Here is a 16,906-nt window from a genome sequence, read left to right as displayed (position 1 = left end):
TAGAAAATATTAGCAAACTAAATTCAGTATCACATTAAAAGGATCACACACCATGACCAAGTGGGTTTTATCCCTGGGACCCAAGAATGGTTCCATATATGCAAGTCAATCAGTATGCTTGAATGAAATAAATATCACATCATCATCTCAATAGATGCTGAAAAAGCATTAGAAAAAAATCAGTATTCTTTTATGATAAAAACTCTCAACAAAATTAGGTGGAGAAGGAACTTACTTTGACAAGTAAAGGCCATATATGAAAAGCCTACAGCTAACATCACACTCAGTGATGAAAAGCTAAAAGCTTTTCCTGTAAGATCAGTAACAAAGCAGGGCTGCCCACACTCACCAGTTTTATCAGCATATTGTAAGTCCTAGCATAAAAAACATCCAAATCAGAAGGAAGAGGTAAAATTATCTGTTTGCAGATGACATGATTTTATATGTAGAAAATCCTAAACACTCTTCCAAAAACGCTGTTAGAACTAATAAATGAACTCATTAAAGTTGCTGGTTACAACATAAACGTACAAAAATCAGTTGCATTTCCACACATTAATAATGAACTACCTGTAAAGGAAATTAAGAAAACAATCACATTTGCAACAACACCAAAAAGAATAAAATACTTAGGAATAAACATAGCCAAGAAGGTAAAAGACTTACACACTGAAAACTATAAAACACTGATGAAAGGAAAAACGCAGACACAAATAAATGGAAAAGCTTCCTGTATTCATGGATTGGAAAAATTAATATTGTTTAAATTTCCATACTACCCAAAGTTATCAATGGATTCAATGCAGTCCCTATTAAAATCCTCAGCTATTTTTTATAGAAATAGAAAATACAATCCTAAAATTCATATGGAACCACTAATCTTCAGAGAAATGCAAATCAAAACTACAATATGCTATCACTTCACACCTGGTGGGATGATTATTATCAGAAAAAGACAAGATACAAGTGTTGGCGAGGTTGTGGCGAGAAGGGAACCCTTGTACACTGTTGGTAGGAATGTAAAATGGTGCAGCCACTATGGAAAACCAATTTGGAGGTTCCTCAAAGAATTCAAAATAGAACTACCATACGGCCAGCAGTCTCACTTCTGGGTATTTACCCCAAATGATTGAAATCAGGATCTTGAAGTATCAGCTGCACTATGTTCATAGCAGCATTCTTCACAATAGCCAAGATATGGAAACAACCCAAATGTCCATCAGCAGGTGAATGGATAAAGAAAATGTAATGTCTATATATACAATGGGATATTACTCAGACTTTACAAAAGAAGGAAATCCTACCATTTGAAATAACAGATGGACCTGGAAGACATTATGCTAAGTAAAATAAGTCATTCACAGAAGGGTATCCCGTATACATGATTTCTCTAAAATAGTCAAAATTATAGAAGCAGACAATGGTATGTAGCTAGAAGAGTGATAGGGTGAGGGGTTATGAGGAGTTGTTCAATGGGTATAATGTTACAATTGTTAGTAAATTCCAGAGATTTGTTAGACAACATAGTGCTTATGGATCTACTGTACAACAATGCCTATAGTTGACAGTGAGGTATTGTGTACTTAACAATTGTTAAGTGGGTGAATCTCATGTTAAGTGTTCTTACTACAAAAACACACAAAAAACACCAAAGACACAGGGAAACTTTTAGAGGTGTTATTTTTAATACCACCTATTAAATACCATCTATTTTAATAATAGAGGTGATAGTAACATAAGTCCAAAGTCCAAAGTCCAAAATATACATATGTCCAAACTCACCAAATTGTCTATATTAATTATATGCAGATTTTTGTATTCCAATTATATCTAAATAAGTTGGGAGTGGGGAAACACTGATGAATACTACTTCCCATAAGATCAAGTAACTAGTTTTACCCATTGCAAATTCACTATATCGAGAGCTGGAATACTCTGCTCTCATACAGATGGATACACGTACATAGGCAATGGGGCTAATCAGTTATCTAATTTGTTTGTTTGTTCATTTGTTTTTTACTGTAGAGACAAGAGGGATATAGTGATAACATGAAAACCTGATCTTAAGTTTCAATAGCCATTTCTTATCGACCAAAGCACTGCGTTAAGCATAGTAAAAAACCCAGAGCTGAGTATCATTAGTACTACCCTTACTATCTACCAATATATTGAGATTCAGTGGTTACTGCAGAAAATATCTTGAGGTTTTATTCCTTCTTTATTTAACACATCACAGTTATACTAAAATTAAAATTAATAGATGAAGGTTTTATTTATCTGTGTCTTTTATTACAATACAACTTCAAATCCTTTTGGACAAGAGAGAAGGTAGAAATAACAAATAAGTAACAAGTTCAGTGTTTAATTGGTGATACCCAGGCATTTGTTCTTTTTCCTCTTCTCAGGAACTTAAACTGAGGTAAGTTCTAGTATCTAGTTTATGTTGATATAATAAAACAAGTTAGGAAGTATTCTTTCTTTTATAGTCTATAGAAAGAGTGTGTGTAAGATCGTTGTTATATCTTTCTTAAATAATTAGTGGAATTCACCAATTAAGTTGTCTGTGCCTAATTTACTTTGTAGAAAGATTCTGAAATAATAGATTTTATTTCTTTAATATATATATATACATGTCTGTTAAGATTTTCTGTTTCTTCTTGTGTAGGTTCTGATAAGATGCATTTTTCTAAGAATTTATTTATCTTGCTTAAATTTTCAAATTTACTGTCATATAGCTGTTTGTAATATCTTCTGAGTATCTTCAATGTCTTTAGGATACAAAGTGGTGCCTTTCTTTTTTTTCCTTCCTGGTATTAGTCATTGATTCTTTATTTTTTTTTTTTCTTTGATGGAGATGGGTTTCACCAGGAATTAATATTATTGGTTTTTCCAAAGAATCAATTTTTGTGCTTTGGTGATTCTATTTTATTTTTTTCCAATATTTCATTACTGTCTATATTCTTTTTCTTTGATTCAATTTTACCTTTTCTGTTTTTTGAGATGGATGACAGGATCATAGGTTTCAACCTTTCTTCTGCACTAATAGATGCATCTAAAGCTGTAAATTCTCCTCTAATCATGGTTTTAGCTCCCACCCACAAGTTTCAATATGTTCTATTTTTATTATCATTAAGTTCAAATTATTTTCAATTTTCATTGTGATTTTCTTTTTGACCTTGAGAGATTCAGAAGTATATTGTTTAATTTCTGAACAAATGCGAATGTTCTATTTTTGATTTTATTGTAATTGTTATGAATGAAAGAGGTAAAAGGCAGCCCATGATAGGCGTCAGAGAGTATTACTTCAAAAGGGGGAACAAAATAAGCGCAGTTCATACCCAGAGGTGGAAAAACCTGGAACCACCTGAGTGGGAGGAGCCAAGCTCATGGCCTTTATGCACCTCACCCCACCCAACACACCCGTCTACACACAACCATCACAAACCAGGCAGCAGAAACAAGTATCTTTGTTTTTTTTTCCCAAAAGGAAGCCATGTTAAATAAGTACCAAAATTATTACTGAACCATAGATAAATAAGTAATAATCACGTTAAATAGGAAAGGGACACAGGAAATTGATCCCAGCAGGTTTACAATGCCTGGAGAAATAGAGGAGATCAGCCTCTGTTACTATTTTCCACCACCACCACCACCACCACCACCACTACCACCAGCAACAACTTCAATCCCTCCCTCCAGGTGAGCTGCACAGGCCTAAGCAACAGGCGCTTTAGCAAATAATCTCAACAGCAAAGATAAGAAGTAATTAAAAATCATCAAATGTTTGAGACATACCAACACTGAGATAAACCTTGAAGAAACAGTTACTAGAGTAACCAGGGGAGACCTTTAAGAATAATTAATGTCATGAAAGCAAAGGAGAATATTGCATCTACATAAAAGAATTAGGCGGTTATAAAAAATTAACTGATATTGGTTTAAAATAGTTGAACTTAAACTACACTGGCACAGTCTCCTTAAAGTTCAATTTTTAAGTAAAAAAATTACTTGATTTAAGGGAATGAAAAAATTCTTTGAAAAAATTTTGATAGAATAAACTCACAAATTGAGGTTAACAACAAATGTTTGTTAAATGCATAACTTCATTTTTATTTAAGGTGCTGCATTTGGGATGTTATGCCTTGGAGGATTACTTTCTTGAAAAAGAAGGCATTTTTCTCCTTTTGGATTTATTGGCAGTAAGTATGATTATAACAACTCTAAAAACAAAAATAAATGTCTATATTAACCCTTTCCAAACTAAGTACCACAGAACATTATTCTGTGATAAAAATGTACCCTCAAATCATTCAAATGTTTGTTTTATCAAAATCCTATTGGAGATTTATAATATGCATTGGCATATTAAAAGTTCTGAAAATTCCTCCAGTGAGAAACCAGTTTATATAGGTGAGTGTTCCCAAACACATGACAGTAGAGAATTTTTATGGGTTTTTTCTTCCACCAACCTTCAAAGAAACATTTTGTGAAGTGCTAGGCTATATCAAAACCCTTCATCATTTATTAATAACTTCTTACTTCTTCTGTCAGTATTAAAGTTAAGAGCCACATTAGACAAACAAGTAAAGATCAGCCTTATTTAAGAATCGTGTAATTTATAGTTAACGTGAAGAGCTAGTGTGTCATGGACCGTTTTACAGGATAAGCAGGATTAAGCATCCATACGAAGCCTTCAGGAAAGACACTTGCCATCTTGCAGCTGTGAAGAATGGCAAACACCCTCATTTATCCTCAGAGTAACCCCTTACTGACTGTCCTCAGTCCCAAGTGAGTCCATAGTCAAGATGATATGGGAGAAAAAGTATAATTTATTTCAATAAAACTTTGTAAGGTATTCTCGGAGAGTTCTAGCTATGTCACTGGTTGCCAGCATTCTTTTTTTTTTTAAATTAATTTATTTTAATTTATTGGGGTGACAATTGTTAGTAAAATTACATAGATTTCAGGTGTGCGATTCTGTATCACATCATCCATAAATCACACTGTGTGTTCACCACCCAGAGTCAGCTCCCCTTCCATCACCATACATTTGATCCCCCTCACCCTCATCCCCCACCCCCCAACCCCCTTACGCTCTGGTAACCACCAAATTACGTTCCCCAGATTAATTTTCAAACCCCGTGGCCATCCTGTGGTCACCGACTGCCCTCCAATCCCCTCACCCTCCCCCCCACCCCCCACCCCTCCCGCCCATCTAGCAACCCTCAGTTTTTCCTCATTGTCTCCCAAACTGTTTCTGATTAGTTCATTCACTTATTCTTTTCTTTAGAATCCGCAAATAAGTGAGATCATATGGTACTTATCTTTCTCTGTCTGACTTATTTCACTTAACATAATGTTCTCTAGATCCATCCATGTTGTTGCAAATTGGTTGCCAGCATTCTTGATTTTATTAACGGAATAACCTACTTTGATTTAACAAAAGTGCTAAAGTTATTTGTGTCCTTTGATCTTTCTGAAAGAAAATTAGTTGACACTGGTGAGAAGAGAGCAGACTCATTATATATAAAACACTGCAAACAAAAAAAAAAGTAAATAATAATAGCAACAATAATAAAAATAATCCAGTTTGATCAACAGAAATGGGTCATAACCAGAAATCCTTGCGAAGTTCTGAAATTCAACTTAATAGAGAAGGCTGTATATGTAGCTTTCCTAATATCCTGAATGATGAACAGCTCACCATGTTTCTCCGACAAGAGCACAAGTATGCCCAGAGGCACATGGTGATGTGTCTGGGGTTCTCAAAAGCCACAAAATTAATTTGGTACAACTTCCTGGAATCTTGCTTTTACTTAAAGATTTGGAAGTAAGCAGTTAAACTTGTACATCTTAAGTGCTTAAATTTAAGTTAATATTTAAGATTATACAGGCGACTTCAAAGACATTTCTCACTGTATTCACTCTCCTTCACCATTAGGGTTTCTTTGCTGGAAAGGCACGAAGACTGGGGTACGCGAAGCCGTATAGCATAGTGAGCACAGGCTGGAATCAGTGTGAAAGGCCTCCAGTACTTGTTAGCCATCTAACTTGGACAAGTTATTGAACATCTCTGTTATCAACTTCTTCAAAACCGAGATAACAGTGTCTACCTCATGTGTTATTGCGAGGATTAGATGAGTGATTATGTGTGTGCATTCACACATGTGCACATGCATATATATATATATATATACACACACACTTACATGCATTAGTTAGAAGAATTCCTGACACATATTTTTGCTATGTAAGTGTTTTCTATTATTATGAGTACAATTATTAGATTGTGCTTAATGTAGATTGAACCAATCAAATTAATTATAACTTATAAGCCTTCTTTAATGAAGTTTTTATACCAACTTGAACTTTGGACATTTGCCTCTTTTGAAAGTGAAGTATAAAAACAGAAAACTCATTCGATTGAGAGTTCTGCTTAATGGAATCTACTAAAGTATTTATTGAGTGTGCAATGATAATAATTGCTAATAGTGATTAAATATTGAGAGCTTCCTATCTGACAGTCAGTCACATATTAACACATCATCATAACTCTCTAAAGCAGGTAATATTATTATCTTTCATTTAATAAAAAAAGGGAAGCTGATAATGTTTGTAATTCAGACAACAGGTTTCCTGTTTTCTTTGCGATATCCTATAAGCTGTATACTATAAGAGTTAATCAACAAAAAAAATTTCCAATAGAAGCCCTCACCGTGTGGAGGAAATTGCTCTGGATAGACTTCTCTCTACTATTTTGGTTTTCTGAAAATTAGTTGTAGCAAAACAAAGGAAATAGGCTTGATAATTTTTATTAAATTCTTAAATATTCTTATGGGTGCTGATTTTCCAAATACAAAAATTGCAACTCATTTTGATTATTTTGATATATGACCGCCATTTGAAATTACCATCAGTTATGCTCTTAGTAACAATGAGGTTATAGGTAATATGAGTCTTTACAAACCTTAAGAAAGCATGTAAATTGGAAAGACCCTATAATTACAGTGACCTATGCATAGCCCAGTTGATGTTGCTCCACTTAAAATGAACATCTTTACTGATTTTTACAATCTCTCTTTTTCCTAGTCAACCAAATCAGTTACATTTTTGGTCATGACATATGTTTATGACTACATCAGAATTATATTGAATCTTTTTATTCTTTTTAACTCCTAATGTTTGAAAATGTATTCATTAAAATGAGTATTTTAGCAGGAGATTATCATAAATCATACTTGATTAGAGTTTGAATTTTATAAGTCAATCATGTAGAAGAAACACTGATTAATACAAATGTTTCTCCTTTTTTTTTTTTTAGGCAATAGTTCTTTATATATATTACAACTTTTTTTCTTTTTCTGTTTCCTTGTAAAAGTTGAACCAAAAGAAATTCTCTAATCTAATACTTGGAATAATGGTTGAATTTTGTGATAATCCCAAAACTACGGCTCGTGTCAATGCTTGGCGAGGAAAGAAGGACCAGACAGCTGCTAGTCTTTTAATAAAATTGTGGAGAAAGGAAGAAAAAGAATTAGGAGTAAAACGTGATAAACATGGGAAGATAATTGGTGAGTGTGTTTATAATTGTTAGTAGAAGCACTTAAATATGTATTTTTAAATAGAGATCTTTAAAAGATACTAGGAAAATATGAAGACTTTCACCCATTTGTTTAAAGTTCTTTTCACAGGGTTTGTAGGTCTTGCTATCATAAATTTTGTACGATTAAAAGAAAACTGAGTAAATTAGCAGATTCGTATTTATATAGAAAATTTCAGAAAATGATATTTGATTATATTCTTTTTAAACATTTTTTTATTTTTCAATTACAGTTGACATACAGTATTATATTAGTTCCAGGTGTACAACATAGTCCTTAGACATTTATATAACTTATGATCACCCTAATAAATATAGTACCCATCTGACACCATACATAGTTATTACAATATTATTAACTATATTCCCTTTGCTGTAATGTACATCCCCATAACTATTTTGTAATTACCAATTTGTAGTTCTTAATCTCTTTCCCCTTTTCAATCATCCTCCCAAACGCCTTTGATCTGGCAACAGTCAAATTGTTCTCTGTATCTGTGAGTTTGTTTATGTTTTGTTCATTTATTTTGTTTTTTTAGATTCCACATATAAGTGAAATCATATGGTATTTGTCTTTCTCTATCTGATTTACTCCACTTAGTACAATGCCCTCTAGGTCCATCCATGTTGTTGTGGGTGGCAAGATTTCTTTCCTTTTTATGGCTGAGTAATATTCCACTGCATACATGTACAACTTCTTTATCCATTCATCTATTGATAGACACTTAGGTTGCTTCCATATCTTGGCTCTTGTAAATAATGGCTGCAGTGAACATATGGATGCATATGTTTTCATGAATTAGTGTTTTGGGTTTCTTCGGATAAATACCCAGAAGTGGAATTATTGGGTCTTTCTTTATTTATTCTTGTAGCCATTGTTTTAAAGTCTGTTTTGTCTGGTACAAGTATTGCTACCCCAGATTTTTTTTTTTCCATTTTCATGAATTATCTTTTTTTCAACCTGAAGTGAGTCTCTTGTAGGCAGCATATATAACTATCTTGTTTTCTTATCCATTCAGCCAACCTATGTCTTTGGATTAGAGCATTCAATCCATTTACATTTAAAGTAATTGTTGATTACCAGAGGGTAAGGGGGGAGGAGGGTGGTAGATGAGGATAAAGGGAATCCAATATATGGTGATGGAAAGAGAACTGACTCTGGTGGTGAACACACGTTGTGATATATAGATGATATATTACAGAATTGTACACCTGAAATCTATGTAACTTTACTAACAATTGTCACCCCAATAAACTTTAATTAAAGTTTGAAAAAAAATAAAGTAATTGTTGATTACTTTAACAATAGATATGTATTTATTGCCATTTTATTATTCATATTTTTATCTTTTTTTTCTTATTATTTAAAAATTCCTTTAACATTTCTTGTAACACTGGTTTGGTAGTGACAAGCTCCTTTAGCTTTTTCTTGTTTGGGAGGCTCTTTATCTTCTCTTTTCTAAATAATAGCTTTTATGGGTAGAGTAATCTTGTTTGTAGGACCTTGTTTTTTATCACTTTGAACATTTTGTGCCTTTCCCTCTGGCCTGCAAAGTTTATGTTGAAAAATCAGCTGACAGTCTTATGGGAGCTCCCTTATAGGTAACTAATTGCTTTTCTAATTGCTGCTTTTAAGATTCTTTGTCTTTCACCTTTGAAATTTTAATTATGATGTATCTTGGTGTGGGCCTCTTTGGGTTCATGTTGTTTGGGACTCTGTACTTCTTAGGCTTGTATGTCTGTTGCCTTCGCCAGGTTAGGGAGGTTTTCTATCATTATTTTTTTGAGATAGATTTTCAATTCCTTGCTCTCTCTTCTCCTTCTGTTACACCTATGATGTGAATGTTGATATGCTTGATGTCGTTTCAGAGGCCCCTTAAACTACCCTTTTTTTTTTTTTGCTGTTCTATTTGAGTGTTTTCTGCTACCTTATGTTCTAAATTGCTAATTTGATCCTCTGCTTCATCTGATCTACTGTTCATTCCCCCTAATGTATTCTTCATTTCAGTTATTGTATTCTTCATTTCTGACTGGTTCTTTGTTTTATGTTTTCTATCTCCCCCTTTTTTTTTTCTGTCTCTTTGTTGAAGTGATCTTTGTTGAGATCATTGAGCATCCTTCTAACTAGTGTTTTGCACTCTGCAGCTGGTAGATTGCTTGTCTCCATTTTGTTTAGCGCTTTTTCTGGAGTTTGTCATGTTCTTTCATTTGGGTCATGTTTCTTGGTCTCCTCATTTTATCGACCTCCCTGTGTTTGTTTCTATGTATTAGGTATGCCTGCTATATCTCTTGGTCTTGGTAGAGTAGCCTTCTGTAGTAGGTGTCCTGTGGGGCCCAATGATCACCTGAGCTGGGTGTTCCATGAATGTCCTTTTTGTGGGTTGTTTGTGCCCTCCTGTTGTAGTTGAGCCTTGATTGCTATTGGTACATCAGTGGGAGGGAATGACCCTCAGGTGGATTGGTTGTGAGGACTGGCCATGACTTTAGTGGAAGAGCTGTTGTGCAGGGGCTAACTCTACAGAGCAGGATTCACTTTAGCAGGGCTCTGGTGCCTGCTCAGAGTACCCTTTGGGTGTGTCATTTGTAGAAGTGGTTGACTAGTGATCTGAAGCTGGCCACTGGGTGTGTTGGTTCTGAAGCCCTTTGGGAGGTACTCTGCTACAGACCAAGGTTAGCTGCTGCCTGTGCCCTGCCCAGGGCCATTTGGTATGAGCTACAAAGTGATCTACAGATGGTTACCACTTTTGCTGGGCCTGGGAGAGGCTAAATTGCAAACTGAGGCCAGCTAGTGCTTGTGCCAGGCTTGGGGCTGTTTAGCAAGAGGTATGGGACATACTGAGGCCAGATGCTACCTTTTGGGGGTTTGCGAACCTTTGGGAGATTTTAGGAAAGTCCACAACATGAGCCAAGGTGAGCCATTTGTATGGAAAAGCAACTGGAAGCAGTTTAGGTGGGCCCGCAAGTTGGATGCAGTGGGGTCTCAGGAAATCACTAGGGCACAGTGAATGGATTAACCAGGTTGATAGAGACTCAGATATGGTGGCTGCCTGGATGTACAGGCTGGGAGGGGGAGGGCTTAACAAAGGAACAGTGACTTCTGTCTGGGAGAAAGCCACCCTCCAGCCCTCACTCTGAAGCCCGTCAATTCAGTTCCTCCTTCTGTGTCCCTGGTGCCTTTTGAGCTGCTGCCCCAGCGCTGAAGCTCAGAGCAAGTCATTCTGTCAATGAGTAAGTCTCTGCTTGGGCCCTTTAAGAGGAATGCCGGGGACTCCAGCCTCACTCAGGTACAATCACCACTGGTTTTCACAACCAGAATTTATGGGGACTTGTCTCCCCAGCACTGGAGCCCTGGGCTGGGGAACCTGATGTGGGGCTGGGATCCCTCGCTCCTCAGGAGTACCTCAGCACCCAAGGTATCCCTCCTGATTTTTAACACCACACGGGCTGGGTGTGGGACCAGCCCGTTTCGTGTCCACCGCTTTTACCAGTCTTGCAGTGGCTTCTTCTGTATGTCCTTAGTTGTGGGACTTCTATTCAGCTAGACTTCAGGCGATTTTCAGTGATGGTTGTTTTGTAATTTAGCTATAATTTTGATGTGGTCATGGGAGGAGGCGAGCACAGCATTTTCCTACTCTGCCATCTTAACCAGAAGCCTTTGGTTGTATTCTTTAACTTGAAAAAAAACTATCAGTATTTCCCAAAAGTTACCTGCTTTTAGAAATAGATTCAGTAATATTTCCTTTACCAATAAAATTTGGTATGTAAATAGAGTGCTTGAAAACACTCTTGAAAAAGCTATGGTATTTTGTAATTTAATTTTTATATGAAAGAAATAACTTTTCTAAATAAAAATAAAACAAATGTTTCATAAATTTCAATTACTAGAATCTAAATTAATGAAGTTTACTATATCAGAATCTATAGTTCATTTATTCTACAATGTTACATTACATTTTATAGACCTCTTAAGATTCTTGTTATGGTTCATCTGAACTGTTAGTATTACCTATTTTTAAATGAAAATACTTCCCCTTTAACTTCTGATGATTTCTGTCTTTTGATTTTTTTATTTCTTAGTTTTGATCTATAACATCATGAAATAGTTTTTATATTTATAGCTTAATATATAGAAACCAGAAGCAAAGGAGATTACATCATTGTTAAACTGACATTGTTCAATTTCTGGATTTCAAAAGTAGAATAGTTACATAGGAGTATCACTTTTTAAAAAGTAATTATGTGAAATTTTCATATTTTACATAAATGATAAAAATAAAAGCTATAAGTTTTGCCACAGAATGGGGATGAAATCATAGATTACTTATGTTTTCAAAAGAGTAACTAACCATCTACAAGGCACTATTTTACTTTGTTATATATTTTATGATGTCTAGTCTAAAATCTCAAAATTAAATATTAATTTACTACAGTTTTTATCTGTCTTTTCTGTTTTCATGATATCTAACGATTAGATACAAAGAAACCTCTATTTACTAGTTTTCAAGAAGAGCAAAACATCGTTCCACTGCCTGCCAACTGCCCAACTATTGCAGTTATGGATGTTGCCGAGAACATTAGAGCAAAAATTTATGCTGTGTTGGGCAAACTAGGTAAGAAGCTATTCGTCAGATTCATAAGAGCGTCTCTGTTTTGCTAAGTATGTGAGTTGATTTTACTTTGGAATCAGTTTTTCAAACACGATGAACAAAAGTCCGTCTATACAGATAAATGCAGATTCCATTGTTAACCCAGTGCCCAGGCCACACCCCTGATCAATTAAAGCAGGGTGTGTGGGCCCAGACATCACTGTTTTTTAAGTCTCCCATGGCAATTCCATGTGTGCAGCCAGGATTAAAGGCAGTTACTTTGGATGACTGGGCTTAAATACTAGAATTCTGCATTGCCTGAGTTGGTTTAAATCCTTGCTTCTTATTAAGGAAAAGTCCTCACCGTTCAGGTTCTGAAAGTACAATGTCATGGTCTCACCACAGCACAGAAAGTATTCCTGTTTAATAACTAGATAAGGATGACCTGGCAGAGGTTTGTTAGTAGGAAGAAGTTAGAAGGCAGAAGTAACTTTTTTATAAATCAAAATGAAATCAAAGGGAACTGTTTGCATTTATTTTTATGATAGATGTCTGCATTTGGAATCACTTGTCCTGTTGAAGTAATTCTCTCTTTGTAACCTTTGTTTAGATTTTGAAAATTTACCTGGCCTATCCGCTGAAGATTTTGTTACCCTCTGTATCATACATAGATATCTTGATTTTAAAGTGAGTACCTTCTTAACCTTGCGATTAAAATCTAGTATGGCAAAAAGCCAGTTGGGAAATAAAAGATCTCTTCATAGTGTGAGCAATTGCTCACGTACTGTGTAGTTTTTACTTTTCATTTGGTACTATTCAAGAAATATACACTTGATTGTGTGTTTTCCATGGGATAAAATTTCATCCAACTATTAGTTTATAAAAGAAGATGGTTGTTACTGACATAGAGCTATTCAGAAGCCTAACATAATGTTTAAAATATAATTTCTTCTTGCTATCGATAATTAGGAGCTAGAATTAAATTAATTATTGCTTATTAAAATAAATTATTACTACGTATTTTATTATCACTTTATATAATGATCAAAAATCAATTATAAGATGTTATGTTGCTTACGTTGCTGGTTATATTTTTGTTAAATAAATGTCTTTGAAGTTTCAGGAAAGTCTTTTCAAGTAAACATTTTCTTCCTCTAATATTAGTATACTATGTATTTGAATGTTATAAATGAATAAACCTATTTTCAAATAAAAACAAGACTAAATTTTATTCCTTTCCTGAATATATAAATTTTTCTCAAAATGTAAACATACTCAAGCACATTAATTTCCAGACAACTCAGAATATGAGATGGAGCTATCGACATGATTGGAACTATGGAGTTAAGAACTTGAGATGCAGTTATTGCCTTAGCTAGAAGGGGAGGGGCAGGGCCCTATTTCTCAGGGTGGCTGGGTTCTAGAGTTCCAGGAATTCCCATGTTCATTGTCATGTAAATTGAGCTTTACCTAGCCTTCAATGTAGAGCTTTAAGAAGGAAAGCATCAGTAGTTCAGGAGGAGAGGAAAGAGCACTTTCTGCAGCTGTAAAAACAGACTGACTATAAGAACCAGAGGGCAGTGATGATGGCAGTGAACTAGACTGAAGTAACAGAGCCTCATCTATGAATACCTTATCATTGAAAAACATTTGTTAAATTACCTCTGAATACTCAAATGTAACTGGTGCTCCAAATCGTTCCCCATGCACTTAACCTATTCTTAAGGAGTAAGTTCGGAAAAGCTGATCAGTGTTAACTTCAGAACAATCCAAATAAAGTATTAGCTAAAACTGAGTCGTGTATTTTTGGTTAATTTCACTTTTTTAAACTTAAACTTTGTTATAACAGATTGGAGAAATATGGAATGAAATATATGAAGAAATAAAATTAGAAAACTTAAGACCAGTCTCTACAGATAAACATATTTTGGAAGCTATTACAACAGCATCAGAAAATATTGGGAAGATGGTTGTCTCTCTGCAAAACGAGATAATTGAAAGCCAAGCACGCCAAGATGTGCAAAATGAACAAAAAGTATATGCAAAAGTAAGCGACAGATACCACTGAGGCACAAGATGATAATTTCATTGTATAAACTAGTTGAAGTTATCCATAGGATATACTTGTCTTACTTGTGAATATTTTAGCACTTAAGTTATTTTGTAGTTTTATAGTTACTTCCAGTCTCTTTGTACAGTTTTTAAAGACACCATGGAGTTAAGAGCTTGATATTTGATTGCTACACTCAATGTTGTTTTGTGGCATTATATAATAATTTTATTTCTACAGGCCTACCTATTAAAAGGTAAACATTGAGACACTCCCATTTTTCAAAATGTCAAACTGAGTTCCAAACATTGTGGGCTATTTAAATGTATACATTTAGCAAATCCTGACAATCAGCGTGTCTCTGTGACTATCGCGATAACCTCGCTAATAAAGTTGCCCTCATCCCTAACTGTGATAAGGCCTCACTGGTGTGCCAACCAGAAGTGAATCGATAAGCTCCATCCTCACCTCAGGGCTAAAACACGTACTATGAGCGTTTTGTAAATCTAGGATAAACTGGTCTCTGACTTTAGCTAATCAGAAAACACCTGTCAGGAAAACATAAGCCATTTTCCTAAAGCTTTATACAAGTGGGAAACTGACACGTCAGAAGCTTTTGATCAAATAGGTTAAGTGACTGTTTAAATTAACTTGTCCACAGACACAAAGATAATGTAGATTCCCCATTTTTGCTTGCTGGTCCTTTACGACTGTAGTGAAATATTTAAAGCCCTTTACGGTGATTTCCAAAGTGTGTTCTATTGCCTGCTCTTTTCACATGGACTATTAAATGTTTATATCTTCAGTCTAGTGGAACTCTGTCTGTATCCACCTATGAATTCCGCTCCAACTTAGGCACCTCCTTGCTTGAAACTTTCGTTTGCTAAGAGTTTTTATTGCATGGATGCTGCCATTTAAAGCGTTTCTTTGCTCTCAAGTGGGGTAGCCCTGTTGGAAGTTTAGCTGCCTCGTGAGTTCTGTTAGATGGCAGAACGTCTGCTGTGTGGACTAGCTATTGTCAATTTGTTGGTTATTGTTGATTTGTTATGGCTCTGACACCACTTGTTTTTTTAGCAGTTGTTTAATTAAATATTCTTAGGTTCATGATTTAAACCCAACAGTATATTTTACACCAACCAAAGGCATGTGTGTCCTCTGACTATATATGTATATTTAGTGGCTAGCCTGTTGAGTATAATTTTCGCAGTTTGTTAGTTACCTCCCTAGACTGCATCACCATAAAAACTCAGCACTCTCAAAAAAATAAAAATAAAAGTGAAAAATGCTTGTCTTGTTGCAGTCATAAATTAGAAGTCATTTTACAAATATGATCTTGCTTAAACTATTATCAGTGGCGGCAGGAATCTCTTTATGTTCTCTTATGAATGTGCTGTTGGGTCACTTATGTATTTTGTTCTGGATTGTTATCCGTCTTCACAAGTGATAATCATGGAAAACAATCAGTCTTGCTGAGAATGATTATTGGTATTTTTATAACAACAGTTTTACATTACATTTCATGGAAAGTAATTCAAACCTTAGACAAATAAGGGAAGGATTTCTTTTTCCGTGTTAATACTTTTGCCTTTTAAGTTGTTGAACTTTATGATTACTCTAATCCTTCTGCCAGTCAGCCTTAAATTTTGCCTTGGCAAAAACTAGGTCTTCCTTCAAAGTAGGGGCTTTCATGCCCACTGGTATCTTTTCATAGAAACTAGAACTCTTAATTACGTTTCTCATTTCAGATCCAAGCCTCCCACAAGCAAAGAGAATTGGCTAATAAGTCATGGGAAAATTTCTTGGCTAGAACATCAAATGCTAAAACTTTAAAGGTAGGATTTTTTTAAAATATTGAGATATCCACAACAAATAGCCAACTTTGACAGACTTCTTCAGAAATAACATTCATTCATCTTTTTTCTGTTGACCTTTCTGTAGAATACTAATATTATTAGATCTTTATATGCACTTTAGAATGATACTTGAAACTATGAATTTTCACAATTACAGAAGATGCTACTCTGAGTTTTACTTGGTTTATTAGTGGGAAGCAAAGGAGGTCTTTCTGGTTTGTAAAAAGGAAAATGATAGCTAGCTAGCCTTCATATTCATTGATCTGTTCTGTAAGAAGCAGAGTGAAGGACAGAGAAAACAATTGTCTATATTATTCTCTCCCCCACAGATGTTTCCCCTCCGGGAACACCAAAAGAAACATTATATTAAAGTTTCAATGTGAATTTAGGATAAACAACCCTTCAGAGAATGTGATAAGCTTCTTCAGCTAGAAGCTAGAAACTAAAGAGTTTATAATGCTAATTGTTCACTTTGAATATATGAGAAGTGCCACAGATTTCCAAAATCTCATTACTTTTTTTCTCCAATTTTTCCATTAATACTTTGAATACACTATTATGTAACATTATGTTAATAATTCTTCCTCTAAATAGGAAATTGTTAAATGTTAGCCCACGAAAATAGTGGAATCATTTTAAGATAGCAAAACCAAAGCTAAGAACACACTTGTTCAAAGTACCATGCCTCTCTCTTCTCATGGAAAGTTCTTCACAACTTTATTTATAACGTATTCTCATAACTACCTGTATTTTAAAGGAATAGTTAATGAAAATCATCCCCTTCCGTGCAGGTCATTGGTTACCTTGAATTTCACCT

General features: G+C 34.8%; 1 protein-coding gene across 1 annotated transcript in view; it reads left to right on the top strand.

Annotated features, from left to right (window-relative positions):
* Positions 1-16,906, top strand: part of CFAP69 (cilia and flagella associated protein 69) — a 59,257-nt gene that overhangs the window by 40,783 nt on the left and 1,568 nt on the right. Inside the window, 7 exon segments of the mRNA XM_033088515.1 lie at positions 4,119-4,123; positions 4,126-4,199; positions 7,379-7,571; positions 12,073-12,210; positions 12,797-12,873; positions 14,036-14,233; positions 15,982-16,068. Of these exon segments, the coding sequence (XP_032944406.1) occupies positions 4,119-4,123; positions 4,126-4,199; positions 7,379-7,571; positions 12,073-12,210; positions 12,797-12,873; positions 14,036-14,233; positions 15,982-16,068 (772 nt within the window).

Source organism: Rhinolophus ferrumequinum, chromosome 20 (genome assembly GCF_004115265.2).
Source record: "Rhinolophus ferrumequinum isolate MPI-CBG mRhiFer1 chromosome 20, mRhiFer1_v1.p, whole genome shotgun sequence".
Taxonomy (NCBI): domain Eukaryota; kingdom Metazoa; phylum Chordata; class Mammalia; order Chiroptera; family Rhinolophidae; genus Rhinolophus; species Rhinolophus ferrumequinum.
The sequence above is the reverse complement of the archived record's forward strand: the minus strand, read 5'-3'. Positions and strand labels throughout refer to the sequence as shown.